Below are 27,024 nucleotides of genomic sequence, written 5' to 3'. Positions count from 1 at the left end.
TGGATTTCACAGAATTATTCAGAATGGTGGATAATAAAGCACCTTGGGAACAGATTTTACAGAAAATTGCAGTTTACACAAAATCTGATGAAGAAATTTCTACAAAGAAGAGATGTAGAGATGATGGGGCAAAAGAGTGTATAACTGTTAAGAAAGAGTCATTCCCTCCTAAAGCGTCAGATTCAGGTAGTTTTTCTATCCCTTGTACTATAGGGAAGAAAAAGGTAAAGAAAGCTCTCCTTGATTTAGGTTCAAGTGTTAACTTGATACCTTATTCTTTACTGGAGCAAATCGGCAAAGTTAAAATGAAACATGCAAAGATTAAAATAGTAATGGCCGATGGATCTTCAAAGGATCCATGTGGGATTGTAGAGGACATTATAGTTTGTGTTGGCAAACTTCAGTTCTTGGCAGACTTTGTGGTGATGAAGATGGAGACTGAGAAGATACCTATCATACTTGGAAGACCGTTTATGAAAATGGCCAGGGCTATCATAGATGTAAATGAAGGTATAGTGGTGCTCCAAGATAGAGAGGAGAGAGTGGTGGTAGATGTTTTCAAAGATGAGATGCAAGCAAAGGAGGAAGAAGCTAGTTATAAAGCTGCATTTCGAGATGCACCCATGACTAGCCGTAAAGATGAAAATCTTGAGGTTTCAGGTAACCATTGTTTGTTGTTTCAGGTACCCAAGGTAGAAGAGATTGGAAGAGGAGAAGAAATTCCTAGAGACTGGAAGAAAAGAAGACTCCAACTTGGCACACCTGTTAGAATCAAGAACAAGTTGTGGGTTGTGAAGGGCTTTAAAGAGAAGGAGATGATAGAGATAGAGTCTCCATGTTCTAGAAGAACCAAAACAGTTCAAAGAAAACAGTTGAGGAGTTGGTGGAATAACAACATCAATTACAAAGAAGATGGAACTTGAACTTTATTGGGTCAAGCTAATGACATTAAAAGAGCGCTTGCTGGGAGGCAACCCAGTGAATTTAAAAACTTTTAATTTGGTTTTGTAATTTGTAATTTTTGAACATTATTTCTGTATTTATTTTGTTGGATATAGCATCTACTGAAGGATGCTAGGTGGTTAAGTATCTACTGAAGGATACAATGGCTGTAACACCTACTGATGGGTGTTGGTGGATTTTGGGTCAGGCTCGTGACGTTAAACAAGCGCTACTTGGGAGGCAACCCAGTTGATTGAATATTTCTGTTTGTTTGTTTTAGTTAGGGTTTGCATAAGCATTTTGAACATTGAATTGCAGGGAGCCAGTGAGGGGCATGTCTAGGAGGCACGTAGGTTAAGAAAAGAAGGAGAAGAGCACTTCACGAAAGTGCCGCTGAGCGGTACTTTACCGCTGAGCGGTACTCTCGCAGAATAGGGTTTTTGTTCCCCTTAGCGGGACCCGAGCCCATTAGGGTATTTTTAAACCCTAAGCTGCGCATTCTTTCATACTTTCAGACTTTTCTTTGCACAAACACTCCCACATACCTTCTCCAAGGTTTTCCACATCTTTTCACTCTTCCCTCTTAAGAAAATTTCTCTTCCACTCACTTTTTCACTAGTGTGCCATCAAAGTTTGGGGTTGGAAGAGAGTATTCTAGCTTGGAAGCATTCTCATTGCATCTAGTATCTCCACCCAAGTAAGTAAAATGCATTTTGTTCATTCTAGGGTTTTTGATTTTGAATATGATTGTCAAAGCATGAAGATTTAGGGGTTTTGATTTCTTTGCATGATTTGATGATATATTTGATGTTTGAACCGATTAAACTGCATGATTATGAACTGGAAAACTGAAAATTGCATTTGGGTGGAGTTAGGAAAGCTTTAAAACAGGTTTTTCAAAAATCTGCAGAGTTACCGCTGAGGGGTAAACTGCCGCTGAGCGGCACTCTGCCAGATTTGGTTTTTCTGGTTTTTTGTGATCTGAAATGTGGTACTGGTGGCGCTGAGGGGAAATTCTGGCCCTCAGCGGTGGTTTAGCTTCGAAAGGAGTTGTGTTCTGTGTTTTACTAATGATTAACATCATGTTCTGTGGTTTGGTTTTGTGTTTTGAATGTAGGAATGGCATCCTCATCCGGAAAAAGATTGAAAACCATGGCAAACAAGAGAAAGGAAAAGGAACCAGAGCAACCCCACTCTAGTAGGTTCCTCTCTAGGAAACATGAGAAGCACTTTAAAGTGGTTCAGGACAGGAGACTTCTGATGGAGAGAAAGGTTGGAATGATACCTAACCTTGCTCCTCAATTTGGAGAGCAAGTTTTAGGGAATGACTGGGGAAAGCTAGCCACTTATCCTGCACCTGCCAACATAGCTGTGGTTAAGGAATTTTACACCAATGCAAAGAAGATTGGTGATTATCCAGCTGAGAATTATTTGGGCTATGTTAGAGGCCATGCTATCAGGTATGATCCTGATTCAATTAATAACTTTCTAGACACTGTATGGGCTGGTGAGCAGTGCCAGTTTGCTCTTTGCATGGAGGAAGGTGCTGATTATGAGGATGTGGAGAGAGTACTGTGTATACCTGGAGGACACTTTCAAAGGAATCGATCTGGCTCAGTGGTTAACATTAGGAGGACAGATTTGACTCCTCTTGCAAAGTATTGGATGGCGTTTTCTCATGCCAACATTCAGCCATGTTCACATGTGTCAGATATTACTCTCAGCAGGGCATTCTTCATCTACTGTGCTATCAGAAACTTGAATGTTAATATTGGGCAGGTGATAGCTGATGAGATTAGTGTGTGCGCCAATACTTCAAACAACAAAGCACCACTAGGACATCCTTCTTTGATCACGCACCTTTGCAAGATAGCTGGGGTGGACACTTCTGCTCCACCTTTTGAGAGGCCAAGAAAAGCTATTGATGAGGCCTACTATAGACAGTACTGTGGAGGTGATGATGCAGCTCAGCCAGTTCCACCACGCCGAGCTCGTAGAGAGAGAGGACCAGCACAGAGCCAGACATCTGCTGAGACACATGAAGTAGAGCCATTTCAGATGAGGGACATGTATATGTCTCTTATAGGGGCTCAGTTGCAGTCCATTCACAGAGGGCAGGTGGCCACTGCTGAGATGATTGTGGGGATGTATGATACACCTCCAGCCCACAGGTGGACTATGGATGAATTCCATAATGTGGTAGCTTGGCCAGAGGAGCCAGTGCATGGAGGAGGAGCTGAAGCAGCTGAAGCTTCAGCTAGAGATATGGAAGAAGATGAAGCTGATGAGGATGATGCATTTGAAGATGATGCAGATGAGGAGGAAGAGGAAGATACAGAGGACAGCTCAGATTGATGAGGAGCTGAGATAGCATTTACTGATGAATGCTATCATGTGCTTATGCTTTGTGGTTTAAGTTTTCTGAACTTATTTGTTTTTGTTTTTAGATTAGGGTTTGATGTACTCTATTTGAAACCTGGTTCTTGTGATGGTGTGCTATTAACTGTGATGTTGTGATAAGTAATTCTGAATGATGCTTATGATTAACTGATGTTGAGATGATGTGCACATTAAAATGCTTATACAGGTGATTCACAAGTTTTGTGAACAAATGCATGATATCATGATTGTGATTGTGAAATTAAGCAGGATGTGTATGTCAAATGTGAATGAGCTTATGTGTGAGATTTTGAGCTCCAGAGTTGTTATTGTTGAATGCTATTACTGTGAAAGCATGAATGATTTTGCCCAGGTTTTCTATGATTGAATTAATTGCTTGTTTTGCATCACATGATCAAGGCCATTTGTTGAAAACCTTTTTATTGGCCAAATTCATACAATTAGCCCACTAAAAGAGAACACTTTGTGTTCTATCCTTTGAACCCTTAGCCTTGAATATACACTGAAAACCCTTAGTTGAAAATCTTTACCTTGAGTTAAGTAGAAGATCTTGTGTGGTATTGTTAAATGTTCAAGTTTGGGGTTGTTGGGAAAACATGAAAAGCATTGAGCTAAGAGCTAAAAAGTAAGAATATGCAAAGAAAAAGAAAAGAAAAGAAAAAGAAGCAAAGCTCAATGCAAAGGCAAAAGAAAGATGGGAAAGAATAAGATGATTGTGTTGTATAATTCTCTTAACTCAAGGATTTTGTGATCTAGAAAAACCAATTTTCTTGTTAGCCCAGCCACATTATAAGCCATAGAAAAGTCCTTGTGATGATGCATGCTTGTGAATGTTTTTGATTGTGGTAAAATGAAAGGCAAAGTTGATTCATGTGACATTGTGATAGTAGAGTGAATGAGTGATCATCTCTTATACACTTGAGTGTGAGTGAAACACTTGACTTAGTGAGGAAATATCACATGAACACATGAACATCCATGTTTAATTGATTGATCATTCATGAAAATAGCATTTGTTGGAATTTAAATGAATTTGTGAACACTAAAGCATGTGCACATCTTGATTGAACTCTTGGTCATAAGTTTGAGTGAAGTTTTTGCTTATCTTGAAAAGAAGATTTTTGAATGAAGTGAATCATCATATGAATTGGTTGAAGATAGAGTTACATCTTATTTGCTTGAGGACAAGCAAAGTTTTAAGTTTGGGGTTGTGATAACAGTTGAAAAACTGTTATTTTCATGATTAAAATTGACACTAAAAGCAACCTTTACACTTAGAAACTAGCTTGAAATCATGCTTTTCTTTATATTTTTGGAAATAAGAGAGCTCGACAAGTTTATGCTTGATTTCAGTGTTTTTGTGCAGGTTTTAAGGTGAATTTGGTGAAAGAAATGAAGAAGGAGAGAGATGAAATCAGAAAAGACAACAAAAAGTGCAAAAGGAGAAGCCGAAGTCACCGCTCAACGGCAGTTTACCGCTGAGCGGCACTCAGGAGTTTGCGGGAGGTCCGCTGAGGGGCAAATTGGCCGCTGAGGGGAGAAAACAAGTCACGCACTCACCGCTGAGCGGTATTTTACCGCTGAGCGGTACTCTGGAAGTCACGGGAGATCCGCTGAGGGGCAAAATGGCCGCTGAGGGGAGAAAACAAGTCACGCAATCACCGCTGAGCGGTAGTTTACCGCTGAGCGGCACTTTAATGGGCTTGGACTTGACTTTTTGTAATTTACGAATGATACATAAGCTTTAGGGTTTCCTAGGGTTAGGTATCTCTGGCTGGAACGAGGCAAACACTCTCTCTACCACCCCTTTGAAGGAGGATCTTGGATGCTGAGGCTTCTGCTTCACCTTTTTAGGGTTTATTCTTTCATTCTTTCATTGTAATTCATCTAGGTTCACCATGAATATGGTGAACTAACCTCTTTATGTTTGTTGGGGAATCAATGTAGTCTTGTGAAACTCTCATATATGGAATCTGTGTTTACATCTTTTAATTAAGACTTATGCTTTCTTTCATCATTAGTTAGGGTTTTTCCTCTTTGTTTAATGCTTGCATGGTTTAACTCATTCGATGCATGATTATTGGTTTTGTTGATACGGGAACGTACAGGGAAATCTAGATCCGGGGAATTTCTCCCAATTTTATATTGGTTGTCGTTAAGCTCCTGAACTTATGAACTAATCATTAGGAATGCTAGGAATTGTATGAACTCGTGATTAGGGAGAAGCCTTCTGGAAAGGTACATTAGAGAGTGGCATTAACAATGGTGATTTGATCGTTGAATTCCTAAAATATATGAGAGTGGATAAGATGAAATTGAACCCCAACAACATATCCATACATAAATTTCATTGAAAGTGTTTATCTTTTGCTTTTTGCCATTGATCACAATTCATGCATACATGTTTATTTTCTGTCTTGCATTTTAAACCCCAATTAATTCGTTTGTAAGTCTTAGTTAATTAAGAAATCACATAACTAAACTAGGCCGTGAGTCCTTTGGGAAGAACGATACTTGGTCTTACCAAGTTTTATTACTTGAACGATTCAGTCATACTTGCCGATTGAAAACAAGTTTGTGACATCATAATTTGGTGTTCATAAATTTGTCCATCAATCACAAGACGTGTTACTTTATAAACCGACTCGTCCGGACTAGAATGATTGCCGAGATATGGCAGTTTATGCACTCGTGGTGGCCTCTACTGCTTTGCAAAGCCGTTGCCAATGGGTTCCACCCTACCACACTCACGAGGTTAGTCTGTTCCGCGCCTTGGAGCATACTAAAAGCCTCCAAGACTAGGACCTCCTGCTACTACTCACCACATGATTCAATCCTCTCTACTTGAGAATGATTGATCATTATAGTTTAAGAAAAACCTCAAGACTGAGCTGCCATGCAATCATTCTACACATACTTGAATCTCAACAAGAGAATTCATTATGGATCACAACATGAGGCACCACCATGTAACCCCTATGAGGTCCATGGAATTACGTCCATCAAACATACCTTGAAAATCACATACTTTCACTTTTACATTGCATACAAACATAGATATAATACTAATTATACTTCAAAAGACCACAAACAACTTAATAAGTCATAAAAAATCACATGAAACCATTCCATGTACATTAACAGACAATAACAATCCAAGAAGACCCACTAAACAACACAAAACCCCTTAAACTCATACTTAGACCAGGAAAATAACTTTGAAATTATCACCAACAGTTCCGGAAAGGCCCAAAACCCCTTAAACGACCTAAAGAACGTCTAAAAATCATATCTGGAACCCCGAAAACCCCCCAAAATTGTCCTGGATGATTTTTCGACGACAATAATCGATTATCATATGCGATAATCGATTATTTGCGAGAGCTTTGAAGAGGATACAACTCTCTAACTAAAATAATCGATTATCAAGTGAGATAATCGATTATTCTTATCAGTTTTTGACAGCAACGTGATTTTTTTGGTTTTGGTGCATCTTAGACATATCCAAATGAACAAATTAAAATGTGTAACACTAATATGGATATGAAACATGTTTATAGATGAAAGTAAAGTATTTCATTGGTCATTTGGATAGGAATTAGATGTACTAAACCAACTCAATTTCTACTCCAAAACATCTAACTAATAACTAGAGGACCACAAACCCAATTCTAACACTTTGTACCTATTCTGACCAATTTGGTGACTCAAACAAGTCACAATCCACTTGGTAAGACTGCCCCAATAGCCAAATTATACTTAGAACCCCTAACTCTCAAATTCACTACCTCACTTCCTCCAAAAGGACCTAAAACACTACCGAATCACCAAGTTTTCTACCTAGCTAAAGTTACAACAGATTTCACACTCCAAATCACTTCTAACATGATCCAATACAATAGTTAAGTTCATCAAACTCACTATAAAGCAATCAATCACAGTTCCATCAATTACACCATTCAATTCAAACCATCCTATATACTTCAAATCCAAAGTACCGTACAAAACCGTATAATAGTCCAAAATTCAACATGCATTCATTTACAAAGCAGATTCAAGAAATAATTCAAAGAAAAATAATTAGCTCCCCTTACCTGGGTTTCTGCAAGCACAACTACTGAAACTGCCCTAGTAGTACCCTTGACAGCACAAGAACTCAACTTGCCCCTACAAACCACCAAAGTGGTGACCGCAACAACTTTTAGAGTTTGATTAGGCGAAACGTACGAAAGAGAAATCCACTAGTAACATGCAAACAGTAAAGTTGCATGCCCTAGGTTCAAGGACAGTGAAGGAGAAGGGGATAAATGACTTACCGATCGGAATGAAGAGGATGTTCGGTAGAAATGAAGCCCTTTACTCCGCGAACGCTTGGGTAGCACCAAAATTGAATTCCTATGGTTCAAGGAGCTGGGAATCTAGAGAGAAGTCAAAGAAAACCTTTAGGGCAAGTTTTAGAGAGAGAAAGGGAAAGAGCTTAGGACAGTGAAAAAGAACTCTGAGAAGCCCTTCCTAAGGTTAAGCTGGCCTTAGGCTAATGGGCTTGGCTGCCCCACATAAGGCCCAATGACCCCTTATTCATTTACAGGCCCTTACATTCATGTGACACACGGGCACTAACGAGGGCGGGGAGTGATCGTCGGTGCAAGAGGCACGAAGTGCAAGGGGCATTGACAAGGAGCGGCTCTTGGCAGGCTTCTAGTGGAAGGGGCACATGGACGAATCGAACATACACCGGAATGAGAGGGATCTAGAGACTGTATAGGTATGGGACTATACAGTTGAAGGATAGCTTAAAGGGATTGATTTGGCTACTCATATCATTAAAATGCATTTGCTTTTTGGTAGCCTAACCCATAAGAATTCTATGATTAAGTGTGCTTAGCTTAGAGTAATTTAGGGATGGGTGACCTTTTGGGAAGTTTTCCCGGAAAGTGTGCGAGTGAGGACAAGGCACATTTTTGTAAGTTGCTGGGGCGTTAAAAATTTATTTTTCATTTTTGATAAACTGGCAGGTATATAATTTATAATTGGTTAAAAGATGATGTTTCATTGATATATTCTTGGACTTTAAAAGAGGACGTTTCAACAACACCTAACAATAAGAATAATATGCTAGGGTAAAATGTAGTGTACAAATTATTCAAAGAATAAATATTAACTTTTACTAATCAATTGTCAAACAAATCTATATCACATGATTCAGTCCTTAGCTCACGTGGTTGGTACTAAAAAAAAGGTCCATAAAACTGAGAGTCTCTTATTAATCAAGTCCATAGAGTAAATCTGTTTTTTCATAAATTGATGGAAAATTGAAAAATTAACGTGAGGAGAAGAATTTTCTATTACTGAAATCCTAGTTATTGGGCAACACAACAATTGAAACAAAAGAGAAATGATTAGGCTTCTTAAAAGGACAGGCAAAATAAATTGACTAGGATTAAAACATAACAACCGAGAAAAATGTCACTCTTAATGTTAACACTCCGGCAAATGTATCGAAGCATATCAAGTAATAATAAATGCTAAGACCAAGTATCGTTTTCCAAGAGACTCACGACCTAAACAATTATGTGATTTCTTGATTAAATAAGACTTGTAAACGAAATCATTGTGTTTATATTGCGAAAAATAAACATGAATGCAAGTGTTGATCAATTGGATTGAAAGATGCAAAAGTGATTGGTGTATAATATGGAATGATTATGTTGTTGGGGTTTCCGACTTATCCTATCCACTCTCATGTATTTATGAATTCATCTTTCTTCATTAATGTTAATGCCACTTTCTAATTTACCTTAAACCCGATGTCTCGGTGAAGAAAACCTAATCCTAATTACAAGTTCACAATGTCTTGTCTCCCTAGCAATTAATCATGTGCATTACATTTGCACAGAAGCTTAAAGGCAACCGATCCTCCTATTCCTATGTCTAGGTAATATTGCTTCCAAGAGAATTTCCCCAGTTCTAGATTTTCTCATATGTGTTCATAGTAACAAAACCAATAATCATGCAATTGAATGAGTTAAACAAAGCATGCATAGAGTATAGAGGAAAAACCCTAACAATTAATAAAGTAAAGAGTTGGGGTTTCCGACTTATCCTATCCACTCTCCTGTATTTATGAATTCATCTTTCTTCATTAATGTTAATGCCACTTTCTAATTTACCTTAAACCCGATGTCTCGGTGAAGAAAGCCTAATCCTAATTACTGGTTCACAATGTCTTGTCTCCCTAGCAATTAATCATGCCTTACATTCGCACAGAAGCTTAAAGGCAACCGATCCTCCTATTCCTATGTCTAGGTAATATTGCTTCTGGAAGAATTTCCCCATTTCTAGATTTTCTCATGTGTCCATAGTGACAAAACCAATAATCATGCAATTGAATGAGTTAAACAAAGCATGCATAGAGTGTAGAGGAAAATCCCTAACAATTAATGAAGTAAAGCATATATAATCAAGAATCAATTCAATACATAAGAGTTTCAAAGGATTACATCATTTCCCCAACAACAATGGAGGTTTAGTTCACCATAGACAAGGTGAAACTAGATGAAAATAATGAAAAGAATGAAAGATAAAACCCTAAAAGTTGAAGATCGGAGTTTCCGCATCCAAAATCTGCCTCCAAGGGGTGAAAGGAGTGTAATTTTGCCTCTTTCTGTCCAAAGATATGAACCCTAGGTCGATTAAAACCTTAAATAGTTCATTAAAAATATAGAAAATAGGCCCAAGCCCAAGTCGATAGCGCTCAAAGCCGCAAAATGGTGTTGAGGGGCAGGTACGACAGTCAACTAGTGCTCAGCCCAAAACTAGCGCTCAGCCCTACTTTTTCTGCACTCTGGTTGACTGGTTGACATTTCTGCATTCTGGTTTACTGGTTGACTTTTTTGCATTCTGGTTGACTTTTCTGCATTCCAACAATTCGGTACTCTAACTCTTCTTTCAAATCATTCCAATAGCCTACAAAATCAAGGGAATCTAGCACAAAAACGTTAAATTCACGTTCAACTCTCTTATTCACAAAACTAAAGCAAAAACATGAGTTAAAACAAGTTTCTAAATGAAAAAGGGTTGATTTATTATCAAAATTAAGTATAAAAATAACGGTATTTCAATCGTTATCACATAGCTAGGGATGACAACCGGTCGGGTCGGGTATGGATAGTGCCTACTCGCAAACCAACCCGACAAAAAATAAAATCCATTCGTTATCCGACTCGCTACCTGCCTGGAAATCCACTTAAAAACTACCCGCAAATATTTTACAACATGCAAATACCTGTGGATACCCACAAATATTTTAATTTTTTATACATTTTATTTATATTTTTAAAAATTGTCTCATGTCAAATAAGAATCCTGCCAAGTGGTAGAAATAGTGTGATTTGCCAATGATAGTGAAACGTGTCACACTATTGAAAAAGTGTCATGTTAAAAATCTCAATTTAATCCTTTTATACGTATTTGGTCTCACTTTAGTCTTTTTTTTTTAAAATTGGAGCAATTTCAGCCCTCTCCAAATTATAGCTAAATTTGAATTTTATATAGATATAATGATATTTTCATCAAAATTGATATTTTTATTAAATATTTTTTACAATATTAAATTTATATTATATATTAAACTTTATTTAAATTTTGTTTCAAATATTTATATATTAATAATTTCTATAAAAATATTAGAGTTGGTTTAGAAATAACAATATTATAAATTCAAATATAATATTTTAAAATATTTTTATAACAATTTAAAATAAATATTTTTAAACTTTAAATAAAATTTAATGTAAATATTTATTTAAATAAACTTAATCTTATTGAAAAATATTAATAAAAATATCATTATAATAATTATAACATTTATTAGAGGTGACAAAACGAGTCAACACAACTTGCTTAAATAAAGTTTAATGTAAACTATAAATCTAAATAAATTTAATATTGTTAAAAATATTTTTAATAAGATTAAATATATTTAAATTAATATTTTATATTAAATTTTATTTAAATTTTATTTTTAATTTTTAAATATATTTATTTTAAATTGTTATCAATCTATTTTAAAATTTTATATTTGAATTTATAATATTGTTATTTTTAAACAAGTCCTAACATTTATATAGAAATTATTAATATATAAATATTTGAAACAAAATTTAAATAAAGTTTAATGTAAAATATAAATTTAATATTGTTAAAAATATTTAAAAAAATATCAATTTTAATAAAATTTAGTCTTAATTTAGAGAGGGAAAAAATTGCTACAATTTAAAAAAAAGGATTAAATACAAATAAAAAGACTAAATTTGAGATTTTTCATATGACACTTTCTCCCATCGTGAGAGGTATCATTGTCTAACACGTGACATTGAGTTAAAATTGTTAATTTAACACAAATAATTAAATTGCATCACATTTTTAAAATTAAAAATGCAATTAAGACTGTAAGAACCTAGAAAATAGAGTGATGGAAACCTAATTAGGCAAGCCATCCAAAAGAGTACTAACTCATGCTAAGGCTAGGAAAGGAAAGTTGAAGAAGAACTTTTAAAGGCTCTTTCTTGATTTTCTTTCTCTGTGTCTTAGAAGGATTCCTCTTTTAATACTATATGGTTGTTTTGTTTGTAGGATACAATAAAGGCAAGAACCATGGCCAACCAATCAGATTTAGGAAAAACATTCTTGAAGGAAACAGTACCAAGGCTGCTCTAGCGCCCTCAAACAAGGGGGGGGGGGGGGGTCCAGCTCAGATGCACCAAAATGGACTTCCTGGCTCACGTGCGCTCCAGCGCCCTTAGAAAGGGGGAGCTCCAGCGCTAGCGAAGCAGCCTGAAGCACGTTTTGGCAACACTGTCCATGTGACCCAGCATGCTTCCCGTGACCCAGCTGACTTGGCCTCCAAGCTCATCTTTTATTTTGAATTTTGGAGGGAAATTAGCTCAAAATTGAGGCCCTTCTTCACCTATAAATAAGAGGGCCTCCCATTTGTATTTCTCACTTTTGAGCTTTAGTGAAATGCTGCAGAATTTTAATTCCAACCCTATTTGTTCTTGAGTCACTTCTTCTCTTCACTTTCTCTACCCTTTCCTCTAGCTTCCTTCCATAGTAGGAAGGCCTTCTGAGCTGAGAGGTCTCTACACACACTCCTTCCATTAAAAGCACACCAAAACACCACTCATCTTCATTCATTCCGCTACACCATCAAGGCTTGCTGTTTGGAGATTGCTACCAGCAAGTTCCAAGCCTAGACAGGCTTCCATCATAGAGTATTATAGTAGATAGGTGTATTAAAATAATGAGACCAAATATTTTATTTTAAAATAATCTTATAATATAAATAGAATTTTCTAAAGCTCGGTTCATTATCTAAATAATCTCTATCTCTCTAGAACACTATCCTACTTGAGTTCTCTCACTTCTCTCTACTCTTTCTCACTCCTTGATCCACTGTTTGACAATCAGGAGATACCTAGGCGATCACAGCGTCAAGGTCTACCTATCTACCCAATTAATTTCTAGATTTTAGCAAGTAAGTTTAGTTTCTCTTTACTAGGTTTTCTTTAATTTTGTTATCACACAGAAATTTTGCCTTGCAAGTGTTTGGGGTCCTCTTCTAGTGATTCTTAGTTCTATTTAAGTTCTAAGAGTCATTTTCTATAGCCGATTGGTGATTTGTAGATGTTTCTAGAGTTTCCTTGCGGTCCAAAGCACAATCGGAGTAATTCTTGAACGGTACAAGCTTGATTGAGGTAAGGGAAGCTAGTAATTTCTCTGATTTGTGTAATTACTAGAGTATATTTATAGAGAAGATGATTTTGAACTGCTTGAACTGAAATTATGCTTTGTGGCATATGAGTATGATGAATTGTGATGGTTTTTGAGTGTAAATAAATGAATTGATGTTCTGAACTGTTTTGAATGATGATTGAATATGTTTTGGCGATAGGAAGGGGTTAGAAATATGTGATGGGGTTGGTTAGTCATGATTTGGGATAATTTTGCTTTGTAGTAAGTCATTTTAAGGAAGTGAGGTACTGAAAATGAGAATTAGAGGTTAGATGCTCAATTAGTCTGTTGGGACAGCTTGGGTAAGTCAAATGTAACTTGTTTGAGTACCTACATTGCTTTAAAATGTGTAAAAAGTGGTAGAACACAAATTGGGTCCATAGGTTGTTGAATTGTGAGTTTTGAACAGTGAATTGCTTAGGAAACTCTTTAGAATGATAGTAGTAATGTTTAACAACACTTGTTCAAGTCTAATTAAGTATATATAATACAATGTAGGAAGGTTAGAAGTTGGAAAAAATAGTTAGAATTGGTAAAATTCGTATAGGTTGTGTAATTCTACAGATTTGGTGCTGCAAATTATGCAGACTCGCTGCGCGAGTAGAGTCGCTCAACGAGTGGTTGTAGGGTTGGTCATCTGTCTGAGGACTTTCACTCAGCGAGAGGGTGCATTGAGCGAGTTGCTGAAGTTTGGGAACACTGTCAGTTTTATTTGAATAGCGAATAGGTGCACTAAGCGAGTGAGTAGGGGGTCTGGTCCACTGTCGGGTGAGTTTCGCTTAGCTAGAGATGTCGCAAAGCGCAAGTTCAGGGTCTGGTACCACTAGGAGTTTATTTGCATAACGAGTTGGGTCGTTGTGTGAGAAACCTTTGTATTCGCTCAGCGAGGGTATGTGCTGAGTGACTGTTTCAGGTTATCATGCATTCTTTTCTTCTTTGTTCTTTATTGGTTGGAATAATGCAAGTGATTTGGTTGTGGTTAATGTATGACTATGTATAAGTATCAAAGTAAGGTTTATGATTTCAAAATGGTATGGAAGAGAATTCCAAGGAGGAATTACTCAGTGGTGATTGTCAAAGATTGTAAGTATGAATATGGGAAGCTCAGTCTTGGAGTTCATCCTATCATTCTAATGGTCACTCATTATCAAGTAGAGAGGGGTGAGGCATGTCGTGAGAATAGTAGGAGGTCCTAGCCTAGGGCCTTTTCCTTGGCCTAAGGTGAGTGGTAACAAACTAACCTTATGTGGTAGCTTGGGGTGGGCCAACTGTTTCACCACAACAAGTGCACGAACTGCCATAGCTACATATTCATACTAATCCGGATGGTCGAGTCAAGGGTTGTTCGATTACAAAATTAATTTGGTTTGATGCTTTGTGTATGTATCTTACTAAAATGTTTAAATCATATTCATATACCATTATTTGTTTTTCTTCTAGCTTACCCTTCTATCTGTGTTTGTGTTGTATTTTTTTCTTTGTTTTTCTTCTACCTTACCCTTCTATCTGTGGGTGTAAGCAGAGGGAGATGAGGTGACCTTGGAGCCGGCTATTGAAGGAAGTGATGCTGTAGAGTAGCTTTCCTTAGAGTAGCACTTGTAAATAGGTTTGGATTAGAGCTTTTGTATATCAAACACTAGTGCAGTCAGGGGAAACGACAACGGTTATTTTCGCCCATAGGCAATGGTTCCTGAACCAAGGCATATACAGGCGAGGCAAAAAGTCTACCCTACCTTTTTATGCCTCAGTTTTGAACCGAGGCATAAAAGTGTAGGATTTTGCCTGGGTTCAAAGGTAACAAAGTTGTAGCGTTTTTGTTTTTTTTTAAATTTTTTTTTCACAAGACTTTATGCCTCGGTTCCTTTTGAACCGAGAAAGTATGTCGACCTCTACTGCCTCGGTTAGGACTTGAACCGAGGCAGTAAAGTGTTTTATATTTTTTTTTTGTTTTTTTGCCAGACTTTCTGACTTGGTTGTGACCTTAACCGATGCCATAGGGGGACTTTATGCCTCGATTATGGTCAAAACCGAGGCGTATTCCCCTGTTTTTTTTAAGAAAACATATATGTTTCTGCAACATTCCCAACTGTAAAAACAGACTTGCATATAATTTACAGTCAGAACAATATAGAAGAATCTAGAAGCATATATTTTCAATAAAAATTATATTAAAACATAAATACATTAAATGTAATCATAAATTAACTTCTTAGAAGCATAAATCAATTCAATGTAATCATAAATCAACTTCTTAGAAGCATAAATCAATTCAATGTAATCATAAATCAACTTTGAAGCAAAAATCAATCCAATGTACAAAGTCAAACTAATAATAATGTACAAAAGTATAAAATAATTTAGAAGCATAAATTTAGAACTTAATATCTACTAATATCTACTACATACTATTATATAGTTGAATTATATATTTAGCCAGTGCTTTCCAAACGAGTTTAAGTGACTTTTCTGGAATTGGAGTAGTCATATTGAATCTTTGCATAAAACACAATGATTTCAATTAGTATATATGAAATATAAACTATAGAGAAAATAAAATTCAAACCTAAATATTACAGTTTCCCATCCACTGGTGTAATGTGCACGAATAGTGGTCATCATCCAATACATGACGTAGTAACCACACTGATATGACCCGTTTTGTCTATTACACTACAATATATCATCATAATTATAAAATGTTAAGTAACATCATTGGAATAGTACAAAATGTAAAAAATTATGGACTAAAATACCAAACTTAAGGTTCATCCATGCAAGCTTTTTAGTTGTAGCAGTAAATCTCCCAGACAACATCATATGTGCTGCAAGGGAACTATTAAAAAAATTGCTTTAGCATACATTTATATAACAAAGAAATTTGAAACATTGAGGTTCTTACCAATTTACTACTTGTCTAAGAGGGCTGGGAGGAGACTTGTGCAATGAACAAAACCAGACAACAGTGTTCTCCGGTATGGAGATCACAAGTAGCTGCCAATGATGCCTGAAATTGGTAATAACTTAATTGTCATATACCAAAATTCATAAATGAAACTTTAAAGTTAAATGACTTCACTTACCCAAGTATATAAGGGAGAAAATATATGTCCTTCCCCATTGCAAAGCAGGTGGTGATGTATGCTTGGATTTCATCAAATTTATTTCTTTCATGAGTCATATAGGGGTCAATGAACCCATATACGTCATTGAACTCCATCTTGTTACTGACACCACACATATACCTGAAATCAAGAAATGATCTGATATAAGTAACTTGATAAATCAATTTTATATAAAAAGGTTCTCATAAACTTACATCATCCACCATTGAACGAGTGTAATATTAATTTCTTCTCTTCCAAATGTAGTAGAATCTCATGGTACAATTATCGACGTGTCTGCAATGATGTTAACAAGCTCGTGTAACGCACTAAGAGGGTCGTCCTCAAATAAATGAGTCTTCTTCGGTGTAACTCCTTAACATCTTACGGATGCAAGTACAATAAGATTCAGCATCTCTTCCAAATGTAGTAGAATCCCATGGTACAATCATCGGCGCGTCGGCAATGATGTTAACAAGCTCGTGTAACGCACCAAGAGGGTCGTCCTCAGATAAATGAGTCTTTTTCGGTGTAGGACTTCCTTCTTAACGTATCTGCTGTTACATGAAAAAATGGTTATGTTCTGACGTCAATAAGAAGTAAATATTAAAATTGAGAAGTATATAGTAGAAGTGTTTACCGGGGGGTCACTATCCACAATCATTGAACATGTCTTTTCAAAAACTTGACACCTTGTGTGGAATAGATTCTCTCTTTGTGACTGTTCTAGCTCAACATGTTTATTTTCAAGGAGTCTCCTTACCATGAGTAAGTCACCATCACAAGGTAAAGCTTCTTCTTCTTCAGAAGTGGATGTTTCAGACTCACTATATGAAGAACCCTCACTGTCACTCTCATGCTCAAGAATGTAAGTTGACCTTCTATTTCGACACTCAGATGCATAGTGTCCTTTTTCCCCACATCTAAAGCACTTAGTCTCCTTACTTTTATGGTCCCTTGAAGGTTCTTTAACCCTTTCTTTTTCTCTCTCTCTTTCCCTAGGCCCATCATACCTTGATTTAGATAGACTACCCTCCCTCTTGTACTCTCTCTTATAGCTAGAACTAGTAGGGAAGTCCTTTCTAGTTGAGCTTTTCTTCTTGAGTTGTTGCTCCACCCTCACACAAAGTTGGACTAATTCATTGAGATCATTGTAAGGTAAGAGTTCTACCTTATCTCTTGCGTCATAATAAAGTCCACTTTGGAACCTAGCAATTGTTATCCTTGGTTCCTCTCTTATCCCAGCTCTCAACATGAGTAACTCCATTTTTTGCCTATATTCTTCAACACTCATGTTTCTTTGTTGGAGTTTATGGAGCTTGTCCATTAACTCCCTATCATAGTAAGCTGGCACATGCCTTCTTCTTAAGGCAGACCTTAACTCATTCCAATACCTAATGGAAGGTAGGTTTCTCAATCTCAGATCTTTGACCAAGGCTGTCCACCAATATAAGGTATAGCCTTGAAAGCTTAAAGAGGCCATAGTTACTCTCCTCTCATCATCTATTTGGTGACACTCAAACAATTGCTCAACTTTCATCTCTCATTCCAAATATTCTTCCACATCATCTTTTCCATGGAAAGGAGAAAGATCAATTTTGGGTTCCCTTGGGTGATGCTCTCTCACTCTATTATTTCTCCTAGGAGGTAATTGATAGTGGTCATCATTGTGATGACTACTATAATACTCAGGTTCACTAGGTGGAGAGGATGTATCTCCAAGGTATTCTTTTTTTCTATGTGTAGACCCTTCTTTCTTTTTACCCTTGTCTTGATTGATCAAAAGTTGACCAATCATATCCTTGAGCTCACTAATCTCTTTGTCCCTTTGTTGGAACTTTTGCTCAAATTCCTCTTTTAGTTGTAAGCTCTCACTTTTAGGTTTTACACTTCCTTGGACACTAGATTGACTCATTCTTGACAAGTAGGTAGAAATTATTTTCACAAGGTTTTGAAAGACTTGCACAAGTAATGAGTGAAAAGATTTTCACAAACTTTCCTTGCTTTTGGTGAAAATTTTCTAAAAAGATTCTAGAGGTAAAAAATTGTTTCCAAGTAGCTCCCAAGAAGAAGAGGTGAGTCATAATTGGACTTGCTTAGAAACCAAGTTCTTCCTTAGCCAGAGTTTCCTTAGAGTTATCTTTTACCTTAGTTTCTAAGTAGAAATTCTTCAAAATATTTTCAAATGATAATGAAATGCGCCTAAAACCCAAAAGAAGGTTTAGTTATATGCTATACAACCCTATACACCACGGAGACTTAAAACAAAAAATCAATCAAGCAATTTAAAGAAAACAATAAAGATGCAAAATGTAAATGTTAGACGACCCTAAGTGAAAGTGCAAGTGACACTTGGAGCCCCTTGACACACTTCCACACTAAGAAAACGAAATTGCACTATTACAATGTTTAAATGTGATCTTGGAATTGCTTCAAGAGCATTTTCCCAAGTCACTTAGCCAAGAAATGAAAATCAACTTTAAACAACAAAGGTTCCATGATATGTGGTGTAAACAAACTTAAAAGAAGGCCTAAAACTAATGTAAGCTTCACTCTCTTGCTGCTGCAGATTGCTACTCCAAAACAGGTTGCACTTCAAGCTTTTCTGGTGTATTTTTAGCTGCTGGAACAGAGAGTTATAGCTGCTCAAAAGCTCCCTTTTTGTTCCCACTTGAGCCCCCTTTTCACTTCCTAATATGCTATCTCAGTAGGTGAAGGTTTCTGCTTCTGGATGCCTCACAATAGTTACCACAACACCTCAAGATTCCACTCAAAACACACCAAACAGAATTAGCAAACTGCACCAGAATTTCAAACCAAAATTTTGAATGTTTGACAATTTGGAAGCCAAGAATGGGGAAATCAAATGGGGACAGGGATGGAATAACAGAAAGCACTCAAAAGGAACCTAATAATGGCACTAGAACAGATTAAGAAAGCAACAAAAACAGAAATAGAAGATCACAAACTCATCCAGACCAAACTGTTTGATATTTTCCCAAAGTGTTTGTTAAAATGCCCCAATGAAAACCAGATTTTGTGTTTTGGCGTTTTTAACTGCCTGAAACTGGATTGCACGATTCAACAGGCTTTTTAACACTTGTTCTGACTTATTTTGATAATTTATTTTCAATTTAAAACAATGAACCAGCTCTTACTACAATCCATAAATGAATTTGAACAAGAATGAGCAAAACAGTTGCTGGAAAATGATTTCTGCATCAGAAAAAAGTGGATTGAAATGGTGTTTTTAAACCCAAAATTGATTGGAAGTGATTCAGCAGTTCAATTGATGCATCAAACAACTTTGTATCATCATTTTAAAGATGTTTAAACATTGAAACAGCTGAAAAACAGATTGCAGTGTGAATTCACTGGTGCACTTCCATTTTAAAGGCAATTTTAAGGTTTAAAAAGGCAAATCTGCATATAGGCTAGAAAATGACCAAATGAACAGTGCAAACAACTTTGGAATGACAATTTAAACTTGCTCAAATGTTGTAAATGCACAGAAATAGCAAGATTCAACAATTCACCCTTGCTATAGCCTATTTATGTAGCAAATTCCCACCAAAACTGCACCAGATTTAAGAAACTTGTGGAGATAAGGCTGGACAGCACACACAATGACTCCAGAGAATGTTATTACACTGAACTAAGCTAGAATAAAAGTGCTTAGTATGAATAAACTCAGACTGGACTAAGCAAAGAATGATAGCACGGTGAAAAGCTAGAATAAAGCTGAAACAGTGACATGCTAGTGTTTATGCACAACCAAGCTATGCAAATTGCATTTCATTGCTTGTAATGGTTTGCTACACTTTTAGCCATGTCCAACAACATCAAACAAAGTTGTACAATGCTTCAGAATCAAAGGAAATTAACTGAAAACAGGTTTAAAGATTTAAAATCAGAAACAGAATTCTGCATCAGAATTCAAAACTGAAATGAAACCATATTTGAATTTCTTGAGCAGATTTGAAATCAGAATTAGTTTCTAGTGCTTTTGCTTCTCTCACCAAGGCTAGAACATGTTCACATTGCCTTATTTGGTTGATTTAAAGCTTTTCTAGCACTTGAACTCAAGAAAAACGAATTAAACCAGCAGAAAAGAATACCAAAGCAGCGACAGAAATTAAAACTACAATATTCACTTGCACATGACCAAGACAACACTGAAATTGAAAATTAAAGTTGGAAATGACTCAAACAAAGAAAATTCACCATTTAAAATAAAGGATAAACATGATAACAGAATGGAAGCACACCGAACAATGATTGAACACACTAAATTAAGAAGAACAGAACCAAAACAAAATGGAAACAGTGCTAGAACAAAAACTGGACAGAATGCAAAAACAAAAATAGAATTGGAATAAAAATGGATGAAATAGCTTAGCTCTTGGTGCGTGGACGACCTAAGCTCATGATACCACTTGATGGAAACTAATCCCAACTGGAAACGTGCAAACAGAGGCTCCAGACCAGAAGAAACCAGTAGTGAATGATGGTGCAACAGATTGATGAAATGGTGCAGTGTTTGAGGGTTGTTAATGGAGGAAAGGTGTATGAGTGAAGCCTCACAGCTTAGAGGCCTTCCTACAGAGGAAGGAAGCTTGAGGAAAGGAGAAGAAGTAGTAAATCAAAGGTGACTTAAGAGCACAAAAGCTAGAAAGCAAATTCTGCAGCATATCATTAAGCTCAAAAGTGAGAAAATACAAAGAAAAGGCCCTCTTATTTATAGGTGAAGAGGAGCCTAATTTCTGATTTAATTCCCTCCTAAATTCAAATTATTTAGCATAAGAGGCACATTCATTTTGATCTAGCAAGGTCCATGCCTCATTCCAGCTCAGTCAGCAACGTGCATGCTTCATTCCAAATTAGCCAAGTCACGTGGATTGGTCTTCTCTCGGGTGAAAAATGCTGGTGCATTTCCCATTTCGCAAGCACCTCCCTTTTTGGCTCCTTTGCTTGCCTTTATTGATTTAACTTCTTGGATGGCTCAATCATGGTCTCCAAGATTTATTAGTTCCTACAAAACAAAGTATAAGTGCTTTAGTTAAGAGAAGAAGGATTTTTATAAGTAACCTTCCATAGAAGTAAAATGTTAGGCGATCCTTCTTCTTCTTGAATCTTCCTTGCCATGGCTCTAGTAAGAGGTCCAATGTGATTTCTTGATGGTTTTCCATCAAATGAGAAACAGGATGTCCAGAGAACTGTTCCCTTCTCCTGATATTCATTTACAGCCTTCACCTCAAATATCTGACCAGGAGACAAAAAATATGGCTGAAGAGCAGAATGGTGCGGTAAATACCGCTTAGCGGTAGTAGTGCATGACCACTTCTTCCCCTCAGCGAAATTTCTCCCCTCAGTGGTGCCAACCGTTACTGAAAAGTGCCGCTCAGCGGTAAATAGCGTTGAGCGGTACCTGCTGATTCTCTTCTTTTGCACTTTTTGTGTCCTTTTCTGTCTCTATCTCTTTCCTACTTCACTTCTTTCATCAAATTCATCTTTAAACCTGCAAAAACAAGGAAATCAAGCATAAAACTTGCCCAACTCTCTTATTTCCAACAATTCAACAAAATCATGAGTTCAAGCTAATTTCTAAGTCAAAAAGGTTGTAATTGAAGTCAATTTTAAATACAAAAATAACAGTTTTTCAACTGTTATCACATACTCACAAACAAGTATCATCACAAGGACTTTTCCATGGCTTGTAACGTGGCTAGGCTAAGAAGAAAAATTGGTTTTTCAAGATCACAAAATCCTTGAGTTAAGAGAGTCATTCATAAATTTATCATTCAAACCAATCTCACTCATTCCCAACTTTCCCCTTTTTGCATTGAGCTTTTCTTTCTTTGCATTCTATTTTCTTTTCTCTTTTTCATACTTGCTCAATACTTAGCTCAATGCTTTTCATTACTTTCTTTTTCAATTCTCCTAATCAACCCGAAACTTGAACCTTTATCAATACCACACCATGATTCCCAACTTAACTCAAGGTAAAGATTTTCACAAAGGATCTGTTTAAGGCTTAAGGTTCAAAATGGGTAGAACACTTCGTGCTCTCTTTTATTTGGGCTAAAATCATACATTGGCTAAGAAAAGGGTAATCAAAAATGGCCTTGATCATATGACACAAGCAAGCAAGTAGTTGAATCATAGAAACCTGGGCAATATCATTCATGCTTTCAAAAGAATAATAATCATTCACAACAAATACTCTGGAGTTCAAAACCTCACAGTTAAGCTAATTTAATGTTCCGCATACACCAAACACACATCTTGCTTAGCATCATAATCACAATCATAACATCATGTATCTGTTTATGTAGTTTGTGAACAATCACCTCTATATCAGCATCTTGTGCAACATCTCAACATCAATCAATATCAAAGCATCATCAAGCAATACTCATCACAAGCAAATCAATATCAAACCATCGCAGCAGATATAAGTCTCACACTGAGTACATCAACACCTATTCTAAAAACAAAAGCAAAATAAAGTTCACAAGACAAAGATCAGAAACATCTTGTTCTACTGCAATTAATATTCATCAGTAAATGCTATCATCATCCTCTAATATCAATCTGAGTCATCCTCCTCCTCATCATCTTCCTCTTCTTCATCACCATCTTCATAATCATCATCTTCATCATCATCTTCCATGGCCGAAGCTTCAGCTGCTCCAGCTCCACTAGCATGTGCCTGATCCTCTAGCCATCCCACCACAGTGTTAAACTCATCCATCGTCCACTACCGGCTAGGGGGTGTATCATACAACCCTATAATCATCTCTGCAGTGGCCACCTACCCTCTATGCAATGTCTGCATCTTAGACTCCATCAGCGACATATACATGTCCCTCATCTGAAAATGCTGTGCATCCTGAGGCTGCGCATGTGCTGGTGGTGGTCCCCTCCTATGAACTCTAAGAGGATGTGTTGGGGGCACTTGCTGGGCCGCCTCATCTAGCATGCAATACTAGTTATAGTAGGAAGCCTTAATCTCCTTCCTTGGTCGCTCCATCAGCGGTGTGGAAGTATTCACCCCAGCTAACTCACAGAGATGTGTGAACAAAGATGGATGCCCTAGAGGTGCTTTGTTGTTCACAGAACTAACATAAGTCTGAATCTCATTTGCTATGACCTACCCAATATTACTATTCGAACCCTTTAAGCACACAATAAAGGAAGATGGCCCTAATGGTAGTGATATTAGACACATGAGAACACGACTGAATGTTGGCATGAGTGAATGTCATCCAGTACTTTGCCAAAGGAGTCAAATGGGATCTCCTAATATGAATGGGTGAATCATTCCCATTCCTCTGGAAGTGTCCTCCAAGTACATGATAAACAAATTTTTAATCCCCGGCAATGGCGCCAAAAACTTGTTGACAGTCAGGAAGTGTATCGAATCGTATCTAGTAATAATAAAATGGTAAGACCAAGTATCGTTTCCCAAAGGACTCAGGACCTAAACAATTATGTGATTTGTTGATTAAATTGGACTTGTAAACGAAATCTTGTAGGTTTAGATGCAAACACTGAAAAATAAATATGAATGCATGTGTTGACCAATTGGATCGAAAGAACCAAAAGTGATTGATGTAAAATATGGAATGATGATGTTGTTGGGGTTTCCGATTCATCCTATCCACTCTCATGTATTCAAGAATTCATCTTTCTTCATTAATGTTAATGCCACTTTCTAATTTACCTTAAACCCTATGTCTTGGTGAAGAAAGCCTACTCCTAATCACTAGTTTACAATGTCTTGTCTCCCTAGCAATTATTCATGCATTACATTCGCACAGAAGCTTAAAGGCAACCAATCTTCCTATCCCTATGTCTATGCAATATTGCTCTTGGGAGAATTTCCTCAGTTTTAGATGTACTTATATGTGTCCATACAAATAACATCAATGATCATGCAATTGAATGAGTTAAACAAAGCATTACATTCGCACAGAAGCTTAAAGGCAACCAATCTTCCTATCCCTATGTCTATGCAATATTGCTCTTGGGAGAATTTCCTCAGTTCTAGATGTACTTATATGTGTCCATACAAATAACATCAATTATCATGCAATTGAATGAGTTAAACAGAGCATCATAGAGTATAGAAGAAAAACCCTAACAACTAATGAAAGAAAGCATATAAATTAAAGAATCAATTCAATACATGAGAGTTTCAAAGGATTACATTGGTTCCCCAACAACAATGAAGGTTTATTTCACCATAGATATGGTGAAACTAGATGAAAAACAATGAAAGAATGAAAGAATGAAAGATAGAACCCTAGAAGTTGAAGAATAGAGCTTGAGCATCAAAAATCCTCCTCCAAGGGATGAAGAAAGTGTGATTTCGCCTCTTTCTGTCCAAAGATAATAACCCTCATTCGACTAAAACCTTATATAGTTTCCTAAAAATTATAGAAAATAGGCCCAGGCCCAAATAAATGGCGCTCACCAGCACTTTAGCCGCTCAGCGGTAAGTGCGGGTCTTCAGAATTGACCCTCAGCTGCAGTTTTGTCCCTCAGCGGTGACTGCGAGACTTCAGAATGCCGTTCAGCGGCATAATTGCGCTCAACGGGGACTGCAACTCTTCTTTTAAGCAATTTCACTTCCTTTCTTGAGTCCAACTCCTTACTACTTCAACTTCTTTCATCTAATTCATCTCAATTCTTGCAAAAACAAGGAAAACCAAGGATAAAACCCATCCAACTCTCTTATTTCCAAAACATAAGCAAACACATGATTCCAAGCTAGTTTCTAAGTCATAAAGGTTGTTTTTGATGTCAAAATTAAGTATAAAAATAACAGTTTTTCAACTGTTATCTGTTAGAACCGCTGCAACGGAATTATTAGCGTGGAACAAACCAAGAGGGGGGGGTGAATTGGTTATATACTTTTATTGTGCCTTTTACTATTTTTCTCTTAATTTTTCTTACTGAGCAGATAATTAAATATAAATGACAGAGTAAGGGAAAGAGAAAAATTGCACAGGTGATTTTATCCTGGTTCAGATCACTCGGATCCTACGTCCAGTCGCTTATCTCAAACAAGATAAACCTTTTTCACTAACACAAAACAGTTACAAATATTAATCACAAAGAAAAACAATTTGTAAGAGTTTAGAAATACCACCTCTCTTGAAACCACAAGAGACGAACTTACACTTCCTTTGAATCTTCACAAAGGATGACCACCTCCTTCGAATGCTTCACGAAGGATGATTCTCTTCCAAGCACTTCCTCAGATACACCAAGGATGAACAAGCTATTCCTTTGTCACTGCAGTAGCACTTCAGGACTTTGCAGACAAGAGTTTCCTTAGCTTCAACAATCTCACAGAGTTCTCAAAGAGTTCAGAGATCTTTAGCACAAGGGAAGAGTTATTTTTGAGATAAAGAGTGAGCCATTTTATAGACTCAGCCTAATACCCTTCCATTCTTCGAAAACGGGCCATTTAACGCATTTAATCGATTAATATTAATCGATTAATAATGAGTACAACGGCTAGTTTTTCAAATCTGAAACCCCCAACGGCTAGTTTTTCAAATCTGAAACCCCCAACGGCTAGTGTTAATTGATTATTCTTAGGAATAATCGATTAACTAATCGATTATTATTAGCTTTAATCGATTATTACAGGGGAAATTGGGTTTTCAGTGCCAGCCTCGTTTTAATCGATTAAAACTGGGTTTAATCGATTAAAACAGCTTGTGGATGATTCTCAACAGTAAATAAATCAAATATAAATTACAAGAATCAACCCTAATACATATTTGAGCACTATTACATCAACTTTGATTATTATAAAAGATTTATAAAATACAGAGATCTTCAATTTGTCTTTATGGATCTTGACTTGTGCAAATCTGTTCATCATCAAAACTTCATCTTTGATTTTTGCTAACATTCTCCCCCTTTTTGATGATGATCAAAAATTCTTCTGAGTTTAAAGCTTTTTAATAATCTGAAACAACCACAACTTATGGAAGAAAAAGTGCATTAGTGAATAAACACAAATAAGCAAATAAGCTTAAATAAGCTTTATAAACACTTTCTCGCCCTTTTTGATCATAATTAAAAAGGTGTGTTTGATGTTCTCCCCCTAAGATAATACTCCCCCTTAATAAAAGCATGTATGCATATGAGCTAAAAATATTTCAAATTTAAAGATTCATTCAAACATACACAATAGGATATTTAAAGTAAATAATTTTAGGATGAAGAACTTATAAAACATTGTTTAAACATACATTGAACTATATAAGATAGGAATTTTAAAGCACACAAAAATATGGCTAGTTTTTCAAAATTGCAAAACTGGAACGCATTTAAAAATTCAATCCTAAGATATTTCTAAAGATTCTTAGATCTCTTCTAATGTTTACCCCTTTAGATATGCCTCCAACTTCGTAATGATAATCCTCTAGGTTGTTTCCACATTTTGTTTAGATCTTCATCTTGAGGATTGTCATCATTCTTCGCTTCATTTGTTGTCTTCTACAAATCTTCATCATTGCCTGCATCTAATTCAACTTACTCAAGAGGTTTTGCCTCAAGGTCTACAATTTCATCAAAGACAACATGCACACATTCTTCTATTTCAAATGTTTTCCGATTGAAAACTATATATGCTTTGTATATTAGAAAATATCCAAAAAAAATAGTTTCATCGGCCTTGGAATAAAATTTTCTAAAATTTTGTTTTAAAGAAATTCTAAATATTAAACAATAGGTACTCAACTACTTGTATGGGTCCTTTGGGTTA

The 27,024-nt window shown here is 36.4% G+C and overlaps 1 protein-coding gene across 1 annotated transcript in view; it reads right to left on the bottom strand.

Annotated features, from left to right (window-relative positions):
* LOC148203539 (uncharacterized) overlaps window positions 1–17,718 on the bottom strand; it is a 53,078-nt gene extending 35,360 nt beyond the window's left edge. Inside the window, exons 1-2 of the mRNA XM_088107642.1 lie at window positions 17,249–17,718; window positions 7,437–7,509 (exon numbers count right to left, since the gene is read on the bottom strand). Of these exons, the coding sequence (XP_087963768.1) occupies window positions 7,437–7,509; window positions 17,249–17,718 (543 nt within the window). The remainder of the gene's footprint in view (window positions 1–7,436; window positions 7,510–17,248) is intronic.
* Between the last annotated feature and the right edge of the window lie 9,306 nt (window positions 17,719–27,024).

This window comes from Vigna umbellata, chromosome 2 (assembly GCF_029865625.1).
Source record: "Vigna umbellata cultivar VRB3 chromosome 2, Vumbellata_1.0, whole genome shotgun sequence".
Taxonomy (NCBI): Eukaryota; Viridiplantae; Streptophyta; class Magnoliopsida; order Fabales; family Fabaceae; genus Vigna; species Vigna umbellata.
Note: the sequence above shows the minus strand (reverse complement) of the source record. Positions and strands in the feature narration are given on the sequence as shown.